This window comes from Paroedura picta, chromosome 1 (genome assembly GCF_049243985.1).
Source record: "Paroedura picta isolate Pp20150507F chromosome 1, Ppicta_v3.0, whole genome shotgun sequence".
NCBI lineage: Eukaryota > Metazoa > Chordata > Lepidosauria > Squamata > Gekkonidae > Paroedura > Paroedura picta.
In genome coordinates this window covers 135,549,455-135,567,414 of record NC_135369.1, presented here as the reverse complement: position 1 = coordinate 135,567,414, position 17,960 = coordinate 135,549,455, and the positions used below count along the sequence as shown (strand labels likewise).

The 17,960-nt window shown below is 41.5% G+C and overlaps 1 protein-coding gene across 3 annotated transcripts in view; it reads right to left on the bottom strand.

The window, feature by feature from the left end:
* RNGTT (RNA guanylyltransferase and 5'-phosphatase) overlaps window positions 1-17,960 on the bottom strand; it is a 210,564-nt gene that overhangs the window by 68,383 nt on the left and 124,221 nt on the right. For all 3 annotated transcript variants that reach the window (XM_077304532.1, XM_077304539.1, XM_077304548.1), the window contains one exon: window positions 16,879-16,947. In XM_077304532.1, the coding sequence (XP_077160647.1) occupies window positions 16,879-16,947 (69 nt within the window). The remainder of the gene's footprint in view (window positions 1-16,878; window positions 16,948-17,960) is intronic.

Genomic DNA, 17,960 nt, shown 5'->3' with positions numbered 1-17,960 from the left:
CCCCATCCTTTCCTCTTCACCTCTTTGTTAATGGGGGAGGGATGGGATTTTTAGCCATCATGTTAGTAATTTCATGTTTTAATGGGAATTTTAATGGGGTTAGTTGTTGTGACCCGCCTCGAGCCTGTTGGGAGAGGCGGGAAATAAATATAATGATAATAATGATAATGATAATTTAAGTAATTAGTCAAACTTCAATACCTAAAAAAAAGTAATTGATGAAATGTAAATTTGGTCTTTATTTTATCTTCAGATCCTTTAAATTTTGATTAAAATAATCAGGTATGCCAGCTTATAAACTATAATTTACAAAAAATGGCTACCTGTTCTTATATGGTTGCTCTGAAGCACTAATGTGTGCAACTGATTGAGATAGATAATAATAGAATTCAAGAGATATTTAAATGCATGGTTTATTTCAATTTCAAAACCCTGACAAAATCAAAGGTGTTTTCAGCAATTACTGAATAGCTACCACATTAACTACTCATTTGCTATATCTGAACTAAGAAAAGACAGCTGTTTTTTATACCCTGCATTTTACACCTAAAGGTGTTTCAAAGTGGCTTACCAATGCCTACCCCTCCTCTCCCCATAACAGATACCCTGTAAGGCTTGACCACTGACCCTCTGTCATCTTGGCTGCCTTGCAAGAAGCCTTCACACCAAGTTCTAATTCAATTAAGTCATCTATTTAGCCATTTCCTTTCCCTCTCCCATTACATTTGTCTTGAGGCCACCTGTTCCCTTATGTGACCCCTCCCCACTTCCCTAGGTTATTTTACCCCCCCCCCCCGATTGCTTTGCCCCCACTTCTTAAACTGGAGTCCCCTCCCCCCCCCCCCCCCGCTATACAGTCTCTGTCTAGGGAATCCACACAACTCAGTCAGGCTGCTGGTAAGTAGTTCCCTTCCTCTTTCCTCCAGGTGCTGCAAAACATCCATGGAGGCTGCCTTTTGCCAAGAGAACCCTCTCATTGGCCTCTTTGGAAGGGAAAGGGAGGTGGAGTTGCAGTTTGTGCCTCACACCTCCCTGTCTCCTAAGCTGGGTTTCCTGAGGCTACACATCCCTCTGAACCTCCCAGCTGCAACAAACTATCCAGGTACTAGGTGTGTCCTTTCCCCCTCTGTCATGAGCTCCAAGGCTCCAGATAAGTCCCTCTCCTGCCTTCTTCTCAGGATCTGCCTGGGACCCGAGGTCTTCCCAGCTCATCCTCTTGGTGGCAGTGAGTTCCTGTGGGTGTTCCTGGCATCCCTCCCAGTTTCTGGTTCAGCTTTTTGGGCCACCAGTACTGTGGTGCCATTTGGCCCACCCATTCCCAGTTGCCCAAGCCTTCCTGGGTGCCAGGGCTCAATGGCCCACACCCTCCCCTCACTCTGATACCCCCTCAAGACTGGGAGCCTTAATGAATCCCGTTCCAGAACAGTAGGTGAGACTGAGAGAGCTGTGATTCACCCAAGATCAGCCAGCTAGCTACATTTTGAGGAGTGGGGGATCAAACTCTGTTCTCCAGATTAGAGGCTGTCAGACCGAATCACTACAACCAAGTGGCTCTCCACCAGTTCTTCAGGTAGAAAGAATTTTAAAATGTAGAAAGAATTCTAAAAAGAATTTTAAATTAACATATAAAACTTTCATTAATCTGCCAAGGCCAGTATTTTCCACTTTGATTGTCATTGGCTCTCAGGTTTCTGGCAGAGATGTCTCTGCCAACATTTGTTATCTGAACCTTTTACCTTGAGATGGTGGAGTTCAGACTTGGAAATTTCTGGTGCAAAACAGAATCACAACCCCCTAAACCAAGAAAATATATTTTTGTTCTATAATGTTTTTATCAAAGCTTGTGTCTAGTATCAAGATCATTGCCCATGTACTTGTCTCCAGATCAGGTGATTGCTGACAATGATCTTCAAAGATGCCAAGGTATTGTTGTTATGGTTCTTGATGATGTATTAACAAGCAGCAATGCATGTAAGAAATTAACAGATTTAAACAGGATTTTTTAAAGCAGTGAATTAACAAAATGCTTTTTGCATTATGAGTCCTAATGCTACTACTACTTTTTGGCTTCAATTTTTTTTTAAGTTTAAAGCCCTCAGGAGGTTTCTAGGAATGCTTGTAAATACTGTCCTGATTCCAAAGTGAACTGAGAAGAGTTCTTTTTTTCACTAAAAGGAACTATAATGATGGATGAAGAAGCTGCTGTAAGCTATGTTTATGAGCTGAGAAGGAACAATAATAATGATAATCTTTATTCTTATTTCCTGCCCTTCCTGATAGTTCAGGACAGGTTACAATGCTTCTTCTTTTAATCGTTTCTTTGATAAGGCCTCTCTTGTTCAATACCCCAAAGCCAATTTCCCAGACTGAAGGGTCCTCAAAATCTCTTCCTCCTTGAGGAGTGAGTAGGAAAAGCTGGAACATATTATTCTGAGACTCCTGAGCCTACAGTCTTTACACTGTCGGTAGCTTGGAATACCAAGTCTAAATTGGTAAACATTCGCTCCTCCCATTCCATCTTCAGTCTGCACAAGTTGGAAGGAGGAACTGGTGCCTTCGTTTGTACCAGTGGTACCTACATGAGTCTAGAAACAGAATAAGATGAAAGTGCAAGGGAGAAGAGGCATAAGAAAGCATAACAGAAAGTTCTGTCATCCTCTTGTCATTTCCTGTGCCAACAAACTGCTTCTTTTCACACCTCTCTCACATACAGTCTGGGACATAGTCACACAGGTTCTTCTCTGCAACCAAATACATAAAGACAAAGTGGAGAAATTGTAGTTGTGGTTGGCATTTCTAGTGGAAAGAGGGGTGTTTGGCTGCCCGCTCTCCTCTGGTGAAGAGGGCTGCTGTGGATCAGCACCCGGCATTCTTGGAGAAAGCTTCAGCCCTTGATCCATACCAGTCGGGCTTCTGTCCTGGTCATCGGGTGGAGACTGTGCTGGTCACCTTGACAGATGATCTCCAGCACCAGCTGGATCGGGACAGTTCAGCTATCCTTGTGATTTTAGACCTATTAGCCGCAGCTGATGTGATTGATTACAAGTTGTTAGCAAACCACCTTGCCAGGATGGGAATTAGAGGGACAGTCTTGAAGTGGCTGGTCTCCTTCCTTCCAGAACCAGACACAGAGGGTGGCATTGAGGGAAGAGTTATAACACCCCTTTGTACTCCTTTGTGGAGTACCGCAGGGGGCAACACTCTCCCCCACGTTATTTAAAATCTACATGTGCCCTCTGGCCGCAGCTGGTACAGAGTTTTGGGCTGGGGTGTCACCAGTATGCAGATGACACCGAGCTCTATCTCCTGGTGGATGGCTGGCTGGACCCCCCCTCCCTGAAATATTTGCCAGATGCTTAGAAGCAGCCTCTGGATGGCTCGGGCAGAGTCTCCTGAAACTCAACCCCTCCAAATTGGAGGTCTTCTGGCTGGATGAACAAGGGCAAGACAAGGAAGTGCATTTAGCCTTCCTGGACAGGGTGCAGGTTACCACAGTACTGCCCGCTAGGAATTTAGGGATGATCTTTGATGCCTCCCTTTCTATGGAGGTTGAGATCACAAAGATAGCCCAAGTGGTGTTTATCACCTTCACAAAATGAGGTTACCAGCACCCTACCTGTCCACCATGATCCATGCAACGGTCACTTTCAGACCCTGGCCTGCCGTCATCTCTGACCCAGAAATTGCAATTGGTCCAGAATGCAGCTGCTGGGGTCCTCATGCAGTCATCTTGGAGGACCCACACACAGCCAGTGCTGTGGCAGCTGCACTGTTTACCGGTTAGCCAGGGTCTTTTCACTCCTGGCCTTAACTTGGTGGAATGAGCTCCCGGAAGTGCTACGGGCCCTGATGGAATTATCTCAGTTCTGTAGGGCCTGTAAGACACAGCTCTTCCACCAGGCATTGGGTTGGGGTCATGCTACAATGATTGGGATCCTCCCTATATAGGCCCTATTTGCTGGTCAGCTGGGCAGGAGTTATCTCCCGAGACGGTGGTTAGGGACTGTGGGGGCTGCAATTGGGTGTGCAAAGAAAGGAGAGGGAGGAAGAGAGAGATTGACAGATTGATTGACTGATAGATTAGTAGGCCCAGCAGCCGGCTCAAGGTTGACTCAGCCTTCCATTCTTTCAAGGTAAGTAAAATGTGTACCCAGCTTGCTGGGGGAGGGGGGGTAAATGGTAATGACTGGGGAAGGCACTGGCAAACCACCCCGTATTGAGTCTGCCATGAAAATGCTAGAGGGCGTCACCCCAAGGGTCAGACATGACCCAGTGCTTGCACAGGGGATACCTTTACCTTTAAGTAAATAAATAAATAGAGTCTGCTGAATTGCTGAAAAGCAAAAGTCTTTTTATGCAATTATCAGTGCACTACACAGCATTATAAGTCATTCTGAGGGGAAGGTGTTAAATCCAGTGGAAAAGGAGTTGGTTGAGGTAACATCTCTGCCTCCTCCTTCCTCTGCTGATGCAAGCTACTAGCTGGAGGAGGAGAAAGGAGATATTGAACCCCCTTATCACTGCAGTATCCTACTCTGCAGTGCAGTTTGGCTCTCCCAACTCTCACAGGGGAGTTGGTAAGAAAAAGGGCAGAAATTTTGGAGAAAGGGAAGACAAGGAAAGATACATTTCATCTACTCAAGCAGGACTAGAGAGGTGGCGTACACATTCCCTCAATAAGACACAAGTGTTCCTTTCACAAGTGTTTTCATTTCCAATCTCACAGCTTCCTTCTCATCTGATCTTTAATGCAAGAAATGCCCCCTGCTGGTTATCTGGCAAGATTCACACTGTGGTTTGTTGATTCACTAACTAGGAAACAAAATATCTCCAAGGAAGACAAGAACGGAAACCATTATGCTGTCATTAACTCCTAAAATACATGTCTTTCAGATAAAGGCAGGGACTAAAGAATGAAGAACACAGTCACATTCTGCCTCCAATCCTTATTGCTGCTTTGTCGCATCAGTCCCCTATTGGCTGCAACCACCATCTATTCATACTAGAATGTGGTACCGCTGAATCAGGAGGAATATCATAGAGAAGCCACGTTTGCACTAGATAATTAAATTGGAGGCAGATAAAGATGACAGACCAACAAACACCAGAAGCACTGAGATGAGAACTGAAAAAATATTACTGCTCCTTCCTTTTGCATTCCTCAAGTTTGACAGACAGCTTTCAAATGTAGACTCCAGAATTAAGCACCACTCATTTTCACTGACAGGAGGAAGTTAAAAAAAGGTCAGGCTGCAAAAGACACCAAGGCTAAATTCAGTGGGAACTGGAAGATTCCCATCATTGGAGAGGGTAGGGAAAAAATCCAATATAACTATATTTCTAACCATAGGGCTGAAATCTCTAGATCTGTAAAAACACTGGCTATATTCCATACATTTCAAAATAGAAGAAGAAAAAAAGCTATCATCACAGTCAATATCCTTTACAGTCCTATCCTTTACAATACAAGAAAAATAGCATGTTTTAGTAAGGTATATTTAGTCTACCCATCAAAAAAGGGGACAATATGACTAAAATGGAATAAAAGTAATTTAAGACAACAAATGATGGGAAATTTGCCATGGAAGCAGAGCATAATGGATGATTATTCATGGCCGGAAAATACAGCTGTATGGGTCAAAGCTATACAGAACATTGACAGCGTGTTCTTGCAAAAGGCCAGTCTACAAACAAACTGAGAGATCTGCACTGGCACGACAAGTGGCCACTTTCATTGGTAATGAATTTAATTAGGATTATTCTTCAGAGATGGGGAGAAAGGATGGAAGCACAGAGGGATCTAATTGTCATATTTAAAAAGGTTCGACACAAAAGTGACATAAGGTCCTTAACCCCTTTAGGATATTAGCATCCTGAGATCCAAAATAGGCTGATCAATATTTTTTAAAATCTCCTTGTGAAAATAACATCCTAGAAAACACTACAGTCTTTTCAGAGGGAAACACTGTGACCTGAGATTGTCACATTTTAAGGCAGTTTTCTGGGGGACTGCAATTTTATCAGAATCCTGCCCCTTCATCATGAGCCTTTTTCCTGTTTCAGTATTGCACTGCAGTAAAGCAAAACAGCAGTTTGGATATGGGCAGTAATGAAGAAGAATGGAGTCAGTAGCAGGCATACTTAAATGAACTATTTACTGTGCACAGAATTAGAAACATGATGCTTAAAAGCATAGAAAAACAAATGGCCATAGTTAATTCCTACATTCTTAGTTGTCACTCATGTCCTCAATTTATATTTATTAATTTTTTATATTTATTTATTATACTGGAGCTTTTATCTGCCGTACCTTAGCAGACTCAGGGTAGATCACAGCATAAATAAAATAACATTGTAAAATTATAGGATATAAAAGAAATCTAATCAGTTTAAAATTAAAATTTATTTATTTATTATATTTATATATTGTCCTGCCCTGAGGCTCAGGGCAGTTTACATAAAACTTAGCGGAACAGGCAGTAGAGATAAATCAGTAGCTATAAATGGTAACAGTACAATAAATAAAACAGAACAATATGATAGAACAATGGTGAGAACAGTAATTCAAACTACAGCATACTGACAGCCCCGTGGGTTGGACGAATCAGGTGATTATTTTCATAGGAAGGAGGCTCGAGGGCTCAATGGAAGGTTTGGTCCTGGTCGATAACCAAATATCTGGTGGAAGCCCTGCAGAATTGTTCAAGTTCCATTAGGACCCTGATCTCTAGGAGCTCTTTCCACCAGGTGGAGGCCAAGATGGAGAAAGCTCTGGCCCTGGTCAAGCGAGCTTCCTTGGGGCCAGGGATCACCAGGCAGTTGATGGTAGCAGAGCGTAAAACTCTTTGAGGGGTGTAGGCAGAAAGGCACATGACTTACACATTCTGTTTCTGCCAGGTCTGTTATAAAAACCTTAGCTGAAAGCAAGTTCCAGGGAAGACACAAGATCTGTTAACCTTTTCCAATAGAGCAGTGGTCCGCAACATTTTTTAGGCTGCGAACCGGTGGGTGTGGGAGGGCGATCCAGCGGCCGCATGCGTGCATGCACGGCCGTTTCGTGCATGCACGTTTGTGCATGCGGCCGCACTTCCCTCTCCCCCCTCCTCCCGCAAAAGGAAGCTTGCGGCCTGGGGGGGGCTGGGAGAGGGAGCTGCAGCCCGGTGCCGGGGCCTTCGCGGCCCGGAACCGGGCCACAGCCCGGAGGTTGGGGACCACCGCAATAGAGGCAGGATGATCGGCTAGGGACAAAGTGGGAAGTGTCTCATTCAAGCATTGGCCAAGTCTGTCATCAAAGGACTTGCCTCCTAGTGGTAAGAAAGGAGAGGACAGTTTGGAACATAGGTAATAAGCTACACACCATATAAGAAGGTCCCTATCTGACATTATAAAAAATTTTGTTAGAATAATCAGAAAGGAAGCCAATAGTTAATTCTTCATAAGAATTTTTAAAGAAAATGCAGAAGTGTAGAAAAAACATAGACATTTCCCAGAGGAAAATAAGTAATTTTATTGTACTCTAGTTCCATCTGAGAAGTTTGCTCACTGTCAGAGAAACACTTCTAGGGACCTAAATTTATAGATAAAAATAATTAGTCAGCTTAGTATGATCTTTCAAAGAGTAAAAGGGGATCACAAGCAAATTGACATTCAGTTGAAAAAGACTGTTAGCTCAAGCAGTCCAAACTTAGAGACTATACAGAACCCAAATTAATACTATAAATGACAACCTTTCTGTGACACTTTCATGTGTTTGCAGATTTAAGAAATGTGTACAAAATTAATAAATGATTTAATATTAATTTGGGGAAAAATTAACAGTATGATAGATACATTGGATTATAGTACTGCATTATGCAGAAGTTAAGGTTTGTAATTCAGAGCTTATGTAAATACGGTTAGTTTTATTATCAGATTTATTGGCTTATCAGTTAATTGCCTATATTTTTTGTTTTGTCTTATTATTTTTCTTTATCGGAACTTTATTGTTATAAAAACAAAAGAAATGTGTAAATACAAGATTGCAACACCAGTTGGTCGCACCCAGGGGCAGTCCAGGTAGCTACACTTTTGGCCGGTAAGCCAAGCCCAAATCGCAAACCGAGTAGCAGAGTCAGAATCCAGGTCAAGCCCTAACTGTGGCAACCAAAGTCCAAGGGAGAGCAGAGGGGTGTGTGTCGAGAAGCAAGCTGAAGTCAGGAACCAGAGAAGCAGAGTCTGAAGCCCAAACAAAGTCCAAATACCAGAGTAGTACTCCAAGAAGCCAAGAAATCTGAGATCAGTCAGGCAGAACTTCGCTGAAGCAGAGGCGGGTCAAGAACTGGAGTGCACAGGTTGCACCCATGCTGAGGGTCATTTTTCCATTGCTTAAGTGCAGCTTAGCTGAGGGATTAATTGGCTACACTTGGGGACTCAATCTTCATCCGTTGAAGCGGCCTCAGCTGGGCCCCATCTAGTTTGACAGTGTGTCCTGAGCCAGGTACTCTGGTGGCAAGCTGTCAAGTCGCTCCGCCTGCATTGTCTCTGGCACCCTGGCAAGCTGTCTGGGCTGGGGAGGGGTGTTGCCTTTGACTGGGGTGATGCTGGTGCAGAGGGCATGATGTCCACCTGGCTGGGATCTAGCTGTGCATCCCTGTCAGGGCTTTGATTATCCTGAAGCACCTTGCCACTCTGCCCCATCTCTTCCTCATCCTCATGCTCTGAGAGCAGTGGCGGCAGAGCTCCTGGCACAGGCACCGTCGCAGTCTCCGGTTGTGTGGGCATGACACCAAGCAAGAATAAAATGCTCTAGTTAGACCAGAAGCTCTCAAATGCTTTAAAGTAGGACCCATTTCTGAACATAAGAGCCTACTAGATCAGGCCTGTGAGCCATCTAGTTCTTGTTTTACACAGCAGCCAACTAGTTGTTGTGCAGGGCAAACAAGGCCTAGAAGCAGGGGCCCTCCTCTGTTGCTGCCTTCTACCACTGATATTCAAAGGTTTGCTGCCTCTGGATTTGGAGAATCCCTTCCATCATCATAGTTATAAATCACTGGTGGATCTCTCCTTCATCTCTCCGCCCTGAGCCTCCGGGGAGGGCGACAAATAAATAAATAAATAAATAAATAAATCTGCCCAACTCCCTTTTAAAGCTATCTTTCTTGGTGGCCAACACTACCTCTACCAGCAGTCAATTCCACAACTTAATGACTAGTTGAGAAATTAAGAAGTTACTTTTGTCTGTTCTGAACCGATTTTCAGCTACTTCAATGAGTGTCCCTGCATTCTAGTATTATGGGGGAGCGAGAAAAAACTCTCTGTCCAGTTTCTGCAGACCATGCATCCATTTATAAACTTCCATTATGTCTCCCCTTAGCATGCCTTTTCTAAACTGAAAAGCCCCAGTTTCCAGACTCTCCTTACAGGAAAGGTGCTCAAACCCCCAAGCATACTTGTTGCTTTCCTTTGAACTTTTTTCAGTTCTGCAATGTCTTTTTTGAAATACAGTAACAAGAACTGAGCCAAGTAAGCCAAATGAAGTTGCGCCACAGCGTAGGCCTTACAATATTAGTCAATTTATTTTTAATCCCTTTCCCAAAAATTCTTAGCATGGGATTTGCCTCCTCCTCCCCCCCCCCCCATTACTGCATATTGTGCTTTCCACAACAACCCCAAGATCTCATCCCATCTCGGTCTCAGACAGGATACACTGCATCAGCATAAATTTAAAATAAGGATTTTTTGTTCCAGTCTCCATTACGTTGCTCTTACCTATGCCATGGGGTTGCTCATTCACCCAATTCAGAAAGATTTTCACCATCTGCCTTCTTGTCACCTAACCAGCTTTTAATCCATAAGAGGACCAGTCCTTTTATCCTATGATTACCAGGCTTACTCTGGAGTCTCAGGTGAGATACTTTGTCAAAAGTATGCAATGTGTACTGGATTGCTCCTATTCACTTTCTTTCTTTCTTTGTTTATTACATTTATATTCTGCTGCTCCCAACACAGCTGGCTCAAGACGGATAACAACAAATTATATCATACATGTAAAAACAATATAACAATAAAAATCCCCTCCTACCCTGCTTTTCCCCCCATTCCCACACCAGCGTTCAGCTCACCTACCCCCTACTCCTGCACCATATACCCAGGAAGATTACAATATGGCATTCTGGAGAAAGGGCTAAATCATCCTTTACTGTGCCCCACCCAGCCTCTACCAAAGGCCTGGCAGAAGAGCTCTATCTTACAGGCCCTGTAGAACTTAATCAGCTCATGCAGGACCCTCAGCTGTTCCAAGAGCAGAGCGCAGTGACTTACACAGGGCATACAGAGTTAGACGGACCCACAGGTACACTGGGACCAGAACAGTACCTTGAACCTGATCCGGTACTCAACTGACAACCAATCAACTGCTTCAGCACAGGCTGGATGTGAGCCCTCCAAGATGTCCCAGAGAGGACCCTCGCAGCTGCATTTTGTACCAGCTGTAATTGCAGGAGCAGGAACAAAGGCAGGCCCATGTAGAGCAAGTTACAGATGTCTAATCTGGAGATGTCTGTCGCATGGATTACTGTGGCTGGGTGATTCTGGGACAGATATAGTGCTAGTAGACCTTGCTTGGCAAGGATGGAAAAATGTCAGCTTGCTACTTTGGTGACTTGAGCCTCCACAGAAAGGGAGGAATCCAACGTCACACCCAAATTCCTGGCAGCATGCAAGATCTTCAGTTACACACTCTACAGGCTGGGTAACGCACTTCCTGGTCTAGCCCTTTCCTACCAAACCACAGGACCTCCATCTTGTCAGGGTTGAGTGTCAGCCTTCTTTGCTTGAGCCAGACCATCGTTTACTTGTTCACCTGCTCAAAGAACTCCAAGGCCGGTGAGGCAGGACTTTCCTTTGCAGAAGCTATGTTGATTTGCCCTCAGCAGATTTACAATAAACTTACTGTATTGCTCACAAAAACTTACTGGACTGTCTCACAAAATAACCCCATACAACCTTCTCCCTTCCTGGAATAAAATGCAGCAATCTCACAACAGAATATTGAAGAAGTTTGTCCTTATTTTTAACTTTTAGCCTTTGTAAATATATAGTATTACTGAGCAACTGGCTGTATTTTATGGTCATCTTGCAAATCTCCAGAACTTGGGAGATTCAAGCTTCCTTCATTTAGCGTCTTTTGCCAGCAGCTGAAGATAGAAGGTATTTCAATGTACAATGAAAAATGGCAAGGTGTTGCTACTTCATCCATTTGTAACCTACTTAGCATAGTTTATCGCATTAAAATTGCTAAAACGTGTGGGAAAAGGGCAAGAGCAACTTGCATCTGGGTGCCAGATGCATTTGAAATGAGATCCCACCAACTAATCCCTTATGCACTGATAATTTTAAATTCCACAAGAATTAAGATAAATGTTTTTTGATATATAACATTAAGTGTTTTAAGAGAGCTAACAGCAGGTTTTGGCTATTGTTTTTGTATGCTGAACAGCCATTGAAAATGGAATACAACCAGCCAATTAAGATCTGTCACTTAAGCCCTGCTTTTTGTGCCTCCCCCTCCCCCACTTCAAAGAAAAGGTAGAAGCAGAATGGAGACAGGGCATTTTCTATTATCACACTTGCTTTTGGTATGCCCTACCCTTTGAGGCTCACTTACATTACTTTCTTTTAGTCACCAGGATAGAACATGTCTTTCTACCCAGATTCCTAAGTAGGGGCTGTACCTTATCAAGTTTTCAATCATCTGCTTCTCTTTTGCTGACAGATTTTATGCTGCTTATGCCTAATGGCTTATTTTGTTAAATTTTGTTTTTTCATATTTTGTTTTTTAATTGCAAGCTACCACAAGCAGTACTCCGAAAAAGGTGGCATAGAAACATTCTAAATAAATGAGAAGCACACATAATTTTTGCTCTGCACTCTTAACAGATCCTACTGCTAGAGTTCTTTCTTCCAAATTGGTAATAAAATAACAAATTATATATGTTTCAGATTAAATTGTAGGTATTTGATGGCCTTTCTTCTTCATATACAGATCTTCATACTAAGATTCAGACATATCTGCACAGAACTTAATGCAATAATACCCATGCCATGCCTTGGTTAATACAATGACTAATATTATTATATTAAATAATAATAATGCAAGGACATCGACTTCTAATTATTGCAAGTCGGGCCAAGTCTTAGCTTTGCATACACAGTTCCTAATTAACATTATTGAAAAATCTCTTGCTAGCTCACACAAAGGTTTTCTTGAAAATCATAAGGCACTAAGAAACAGAAATCAGCAATTGTACCCTAGGAGGTGGTTTAGGGAAAATTAGCTCTGTGGTATGACACAAAAAATAAGGTTTTGGAGTCACTCTATAGACTACTAACCATTACAATTTGAAGTGCACCTTTACAGTGCAGTAAGTGATGATTTGGTCTCCTTCAATTGATGATGTAAACAACTAACAGGCCATAATGAATGCCAGTGAGATAGTTAAAGAGTATTACAAAATATCTATGGTTTAAAGCTAACTTTGTTCCTTTTAGTTTCTTGTCATATCCTTGATATTGGATACAAAGAAAAATGTATTTTAAAGTACAACAAAGGATTTTTGCTTCATAGAAAGGATTTGTGACTCATTGAAATTTAATAACTTAATTTCCGGATAATATGGCCAGCTTAATTTTAGCAGACACATGTTAAGTAGAGATTAGAAAAATACACTCTTTTAAAAGAGACAGAAGAATATACTTTATACAAGATTGGTTCATCAAGTATATCTAGAAGAAATCTTAAGTTACAAACTATAAAATAATAAAATGTATGAGTGGAAAAAATATACAATTTGAAACTAGGAAGTTGCTGATAAAAAAAAAAACATTTCCTTTGATATTCAATAGAAGCTTCTAATACACCTTAATCTCTACCTATTTGCAGCCACCAATCATACAGAGGAAGCTTTATGAATAAAAATATGCATCCTTTTCTTTTCAAAGAGAGAGTCAATAATGCTTCTATGTAGTAGGTAAATCAATTTTGCAGAGATTGCTTGCTTAAAGATCAAGTGGCCTCAAAAGCCTAAAGATATACCACCTGTAATTTCCCAGACAGCTTGCCTAAATAATTTTTTCTGATGAGTAGGCTTTATTATTTTCCCCATTACCATCTAAGAAAGGATTTTGAAATTATCAGTTTGAACAAAATAAAAAAAAAACATGAAAAACAGATTTTATATGATGAACATTTTTTCAAAAAATGTAAATCTACAGCATCCCCTTGGAGATAAAATTATTCTAATTTATTGTTATATATTTTTTCTTCTAAGGCGGGCTGCAGGTTTGGAAGCAAAGTAGAATATCTGCTTTTAAAAAACATGCTTTCTTTTGTTCATAACGATATTTCCAAAATCCTACTGGTCAGAGAAAATCATAATGTCCATCATCAGAGAAATTCAGACTACCTGCTTTGAAAATTACAGCCACATGTAAGACAACAAAGTAGTCCATCAACAAAAGTACATAACTGTAAGCTAAATACAAGAAAAATATTGTTTTTGTTATCACTTACCTGTACTGCTCCCTATGATGAGAGCTGTCAAGTCTTTATTTTCTCCACGTTATTTGCAGAAGGATAGGGAAACTAAAAAAGTCTGCCTATCAAATAAAATGTTGCCATCATAATTTATTAAAAGTTTAAAATAATATGGGAGAGACTAATGAAGGTCATATTCCCTAGGTTCAGTATGCCAACTTCAGTAGCTTCCTTCTAATTTGAGGCAAGCATTATACCCTCAGAAGTCTTCTCAGACAGAAATTTAACCAATGTAAAGAAATCTTCCAGTCTGCCTTTCCTCCTCTCTCTCTCCTCCTTCTACCTGTTCAATTCTGTAGTTTATCCAATTGCAGCACCTCAAGGATAACTGACATCTTAATATCAGCACTGAGGCCTACCTTCCAAAGTTTGCAAGCAAACTTCTAAAATGGCATTTAAGGCACTGGAGTTGCAGTTATTCCAATTCCAAACTGAACCCAGGAAGTATTTACCCATCACCATATAAAGAAATGTGCAAGTGAGAAAGCAGACCTACCCTGTATGGATGAGGTCCAACTATCTGTTGCCACCTCAGACAGAAATCTGGAGGTGATTCTTGATGCCTCCTTATCCATGGAGGTGGAAGGGGGGGGGAACAGAAGGGGGAACAGCCCCAGCCTTGCCCACATCACCTTCGAGCTTTCCACCTCTTTCCTCCCTCCCTTCCTTCCTTTCCTTCCTTCCCACTGTTTTACCACCTTTAATTCCTCCCTTCCCTCCCCCTCCTATTCCTTCCTTCCTTTTCCCACCTGGAGATCCTAGCGCCCATTGCATTCTGGAGTGCAACAGGCTTTGTCCCTAGTCTGAAGGATAATTGTCACGAATATATTGGGCTGTCCAAAACCTCATTTTAGAAAACTTTCCAATATTGCTAAATATTTCAACAAAAAAATAATAACAGTAAGCACAACACTTTTGAATGTTCACACACATATTTGTAGTATTCCTAACAAGAACAACAGTGTTATCCTCATTGATGAGGAGTTTGTTTTAATTCCCTGCTTTTCACTACTTGAAGGAGTCTCAGACTGCTTACAATTGCCTTGCCTTCCCTTCCTCTCCTCACAGCAGACACCCTGTGAGGTAGGTGGGGCTGAAAGAGCATTAAGAACAGTGACTGGCTTAAGGTCACCCATATTGATGGGAGCCAGGCAGAACAGCTGAGACTGGAAAAGACTGGCTGCAACCTAGTGAGTTCCTACCAGAGGTAAAGTCTGAATTGAAACATTATATTACTCAGTGTCTTACTGTACACCAGTTGCAAATGTACATTTTCATCTGGTAGCACCCTAGAAACCAACAAGATTTTAAGAGTATAAGCCTGAGAGTTAAAGTTCCCTTTTGAACACTTATACCCTGAAAAGTTTTCTAAGAGCCTCTTGTGGCGCAGAGTAGTAAGGCAGCCGTCTGAAAGCTTTGCCCATGAGGCTGGGAGTTCGATCCCAGCAGCCGGCTCAAGGTTGACTCAGCCTTCCATCCTTTCGAGGTCGGTAAAATGAGTACCCAGCTTGCTGGGGGGTAAACGGTAATGACTGGGGAAGGCACTGGCAAACCACCCCGTATTGAGTCTGCCATGAAAACGCTAGAGGGCGTCACCCCAAGGGTCAGACATGACTCGGTGCTTGCACAGGGGATACCTTTACCTTTACCCTGAAAATCTTGTTGGTTTCTAAGTTGCGAATGGACTAGAATCTAACTCTTCTACTGCACACTAACACAGCTACCCTCCAGAAATAGTTCCAATGCTGAATTTATAATTTCTTCCAACATTTCTGAGATTCTTGCACTGAAGAAACTTCTTGTTTTGTCTCTCTTACTTCAATTGTCCTTTACAGTGCTAAGAACTAGGAGAAATTTTGTTCACATGCCAGTTCAAAGGTTAAAATTCCTGAGATATTTCTTCTTGGCATTTTAATTCATCATACATTCCTATCATTTGTAGCACTGATTCCATGTTACAAATCTTAAGCCTTTTCTCTAGTTACAAACTTGCTTGTTTACTTCTATCAAATCAAAGTTGTTATTTCTATAAAAGAAAGCTCTTAAAGACTGGTTGAAGCTCAACTTCCAATTCCTATCTTCTCCTTTTAGGCTATCTTAATAAAGCAACTCAAAGACTATTCATCTTTCTTTTAGTTGCTTTTTCACTGTAGATAAAGCTAGTAGACAACTGATGTTGCCATTTCTTCCAACCATCTAATTACCCTCAATCGTCTTAAAGTTGCACTTATTCACCCTTCCTATTTGGTCTCCTTCTGTTTAAAAATTGCACCAAAGTGGCATGGGTCTGCTGCAGAGGAAAAATAGAACTTTTTATATCTGACAATTCAATATCCTAAATAATTTGCTGGGGATGTAACAACAAATAATACCAATATATAAGAACGTTCAACAAAGTTATTCTCCAGCTACCAAACGGCATTTTCAAGCACCAAAATGCTTAAGCAGTTAAAAACCCAAAATATGGCAACTCACACTAGAGCAACAATTGTAATAAAATTGCCCTATTATGAATGTGTACCAAATTGCAAGCTGGATCCATGGCATTGCTTACTCAACAATGTCTACACTCATGCATACTTAATCACATTAAGATTTTTCTCCTTGACAGAGGAGTTAGCTATGAATTGTCTGCAATATGAGACAAGCCATTTGACATTACTTTGTAGAGTTGCAAAGTATTACTGGTCAATATATGTTTTTGATTACATGAACATAAATATTTTATTAACCCTACACCAAGTCACAGAAATGTAACGCAAGGATGGAAAGATTACTATTGGTTCCCTTTCCTGATCCTACTTGCTCCTCTGATTATTCGGAAAACTACCAAATCAATTTGCATGCTACTCTTTTTCAATTAGCATAAAATTCTACCTCTTTTGCTGCTCCTTTTCACAATTCTCAAATAAGAAAAATGTGCCACACGGTGCTCATCCTCTAACACATTTAGTCAGAATCACTGGATTGAATATCCATTAGGACAGGAACATACAGGGAATACACTCAAGTACTTATATCTTTGGTCTTTTTATTAGGAGATTCATGTGGAAAAATATGCAGTCTCGCATACCACTGGATAAATTATTGTGAAGGTTTCAAGATAATGCAAGAAACTGCTTATGGGAACCAACTAATTCTGCAGACAGTTTAACTAATAGCCAGGAAAACTAGGGTTTAGATTCTGTTACATTACTCCACATTTTTCAGGGAGTGAATGAAAACAAAAATTCAATACCCAAGTTGATGAATACCCTAATAAAAACATTATTTAAATGATAAAAATCAAAATCATGACAACTTACTCCTGTAGGCTGAAAAATTAGTCCATCCACTTCATGACTGACTTCTCTAGCAAAGTTTCCTTCAAGAAGCTGCAAGAAATAACAAAAATAGTTTTACTGGAATTTCAAATTACATACAGTATTGCATGACATCTATATATCAAATTATGTAGACACTGCGAGCTGATCCATACAGAGTGATCCAACACAACTGTTCCACAAGTGCACAAAAGTGATGTTGCAATGACAGTTGGACCAGAACAAGAAATTGTATTTATATTCAATTTTTCTCTACCCAAAGGAGTCTCGACGCAGTTTACAATTGCTTTCCCTTCCTCTCCCCACAACAGGCAACTTATAGAATACGTAGGGCTGGAAGAGCTCTGCCAAAACTGTTCTGTGAGAATAACTCTAAAAGAATAATGACTAGCCCAAGGTCACCCAGCTGGCTGCTTTTGGAGGAGTGGGGAATCAAACCCAGCTATCCATATTAGAGGCTGCCACTCTAAACTGCTACACCAGGCTTGAATGAAAGAATTATTTTATTCTGAACTGGTTTCTCAATAAAGGCCATACAGAAATAGATCTATATAATAATTAGGGCACCTATGTTAAGGCACCATTTCATGCAAACAATGTGGCTGGCAATATCCCCAAATATTCCTATGGTAACTGCGCAGACCCCCTTCAAGGATCGCTGCCTTGCCGTGGCAAGGGGGCTTGTGTAGCTCAGTGAAGTTATGAGCTATGCCATGCAGGGCCATCCAAGACGGGACAGATCATAGCAGAGAGCTCTGACAAAAGGTGATCCATTGGAGAAGGAAATGGCAAACCACTCCAGTATCTTTGCCATGAAAACCCAATGGACAAGTTCAAAAGGCAAAACGATATGACGCCGGAAGATGAGCCCCTCAGGTTGGAAGGTATCCTATATGCTACTGGGGATGAGCAGAAAGCTAGTACAAGTAGCTCCAGAATGAATGAAACGACTGGGCCAAAACCGAAAGGACGCTCAGTTGTGGAGGTCACTGGAGGTCAAAAGACAGTCCGATGCTGTAAAGATTTGTATTCCATAGGAACCTGGAACGTCAGATCTCAGTTCA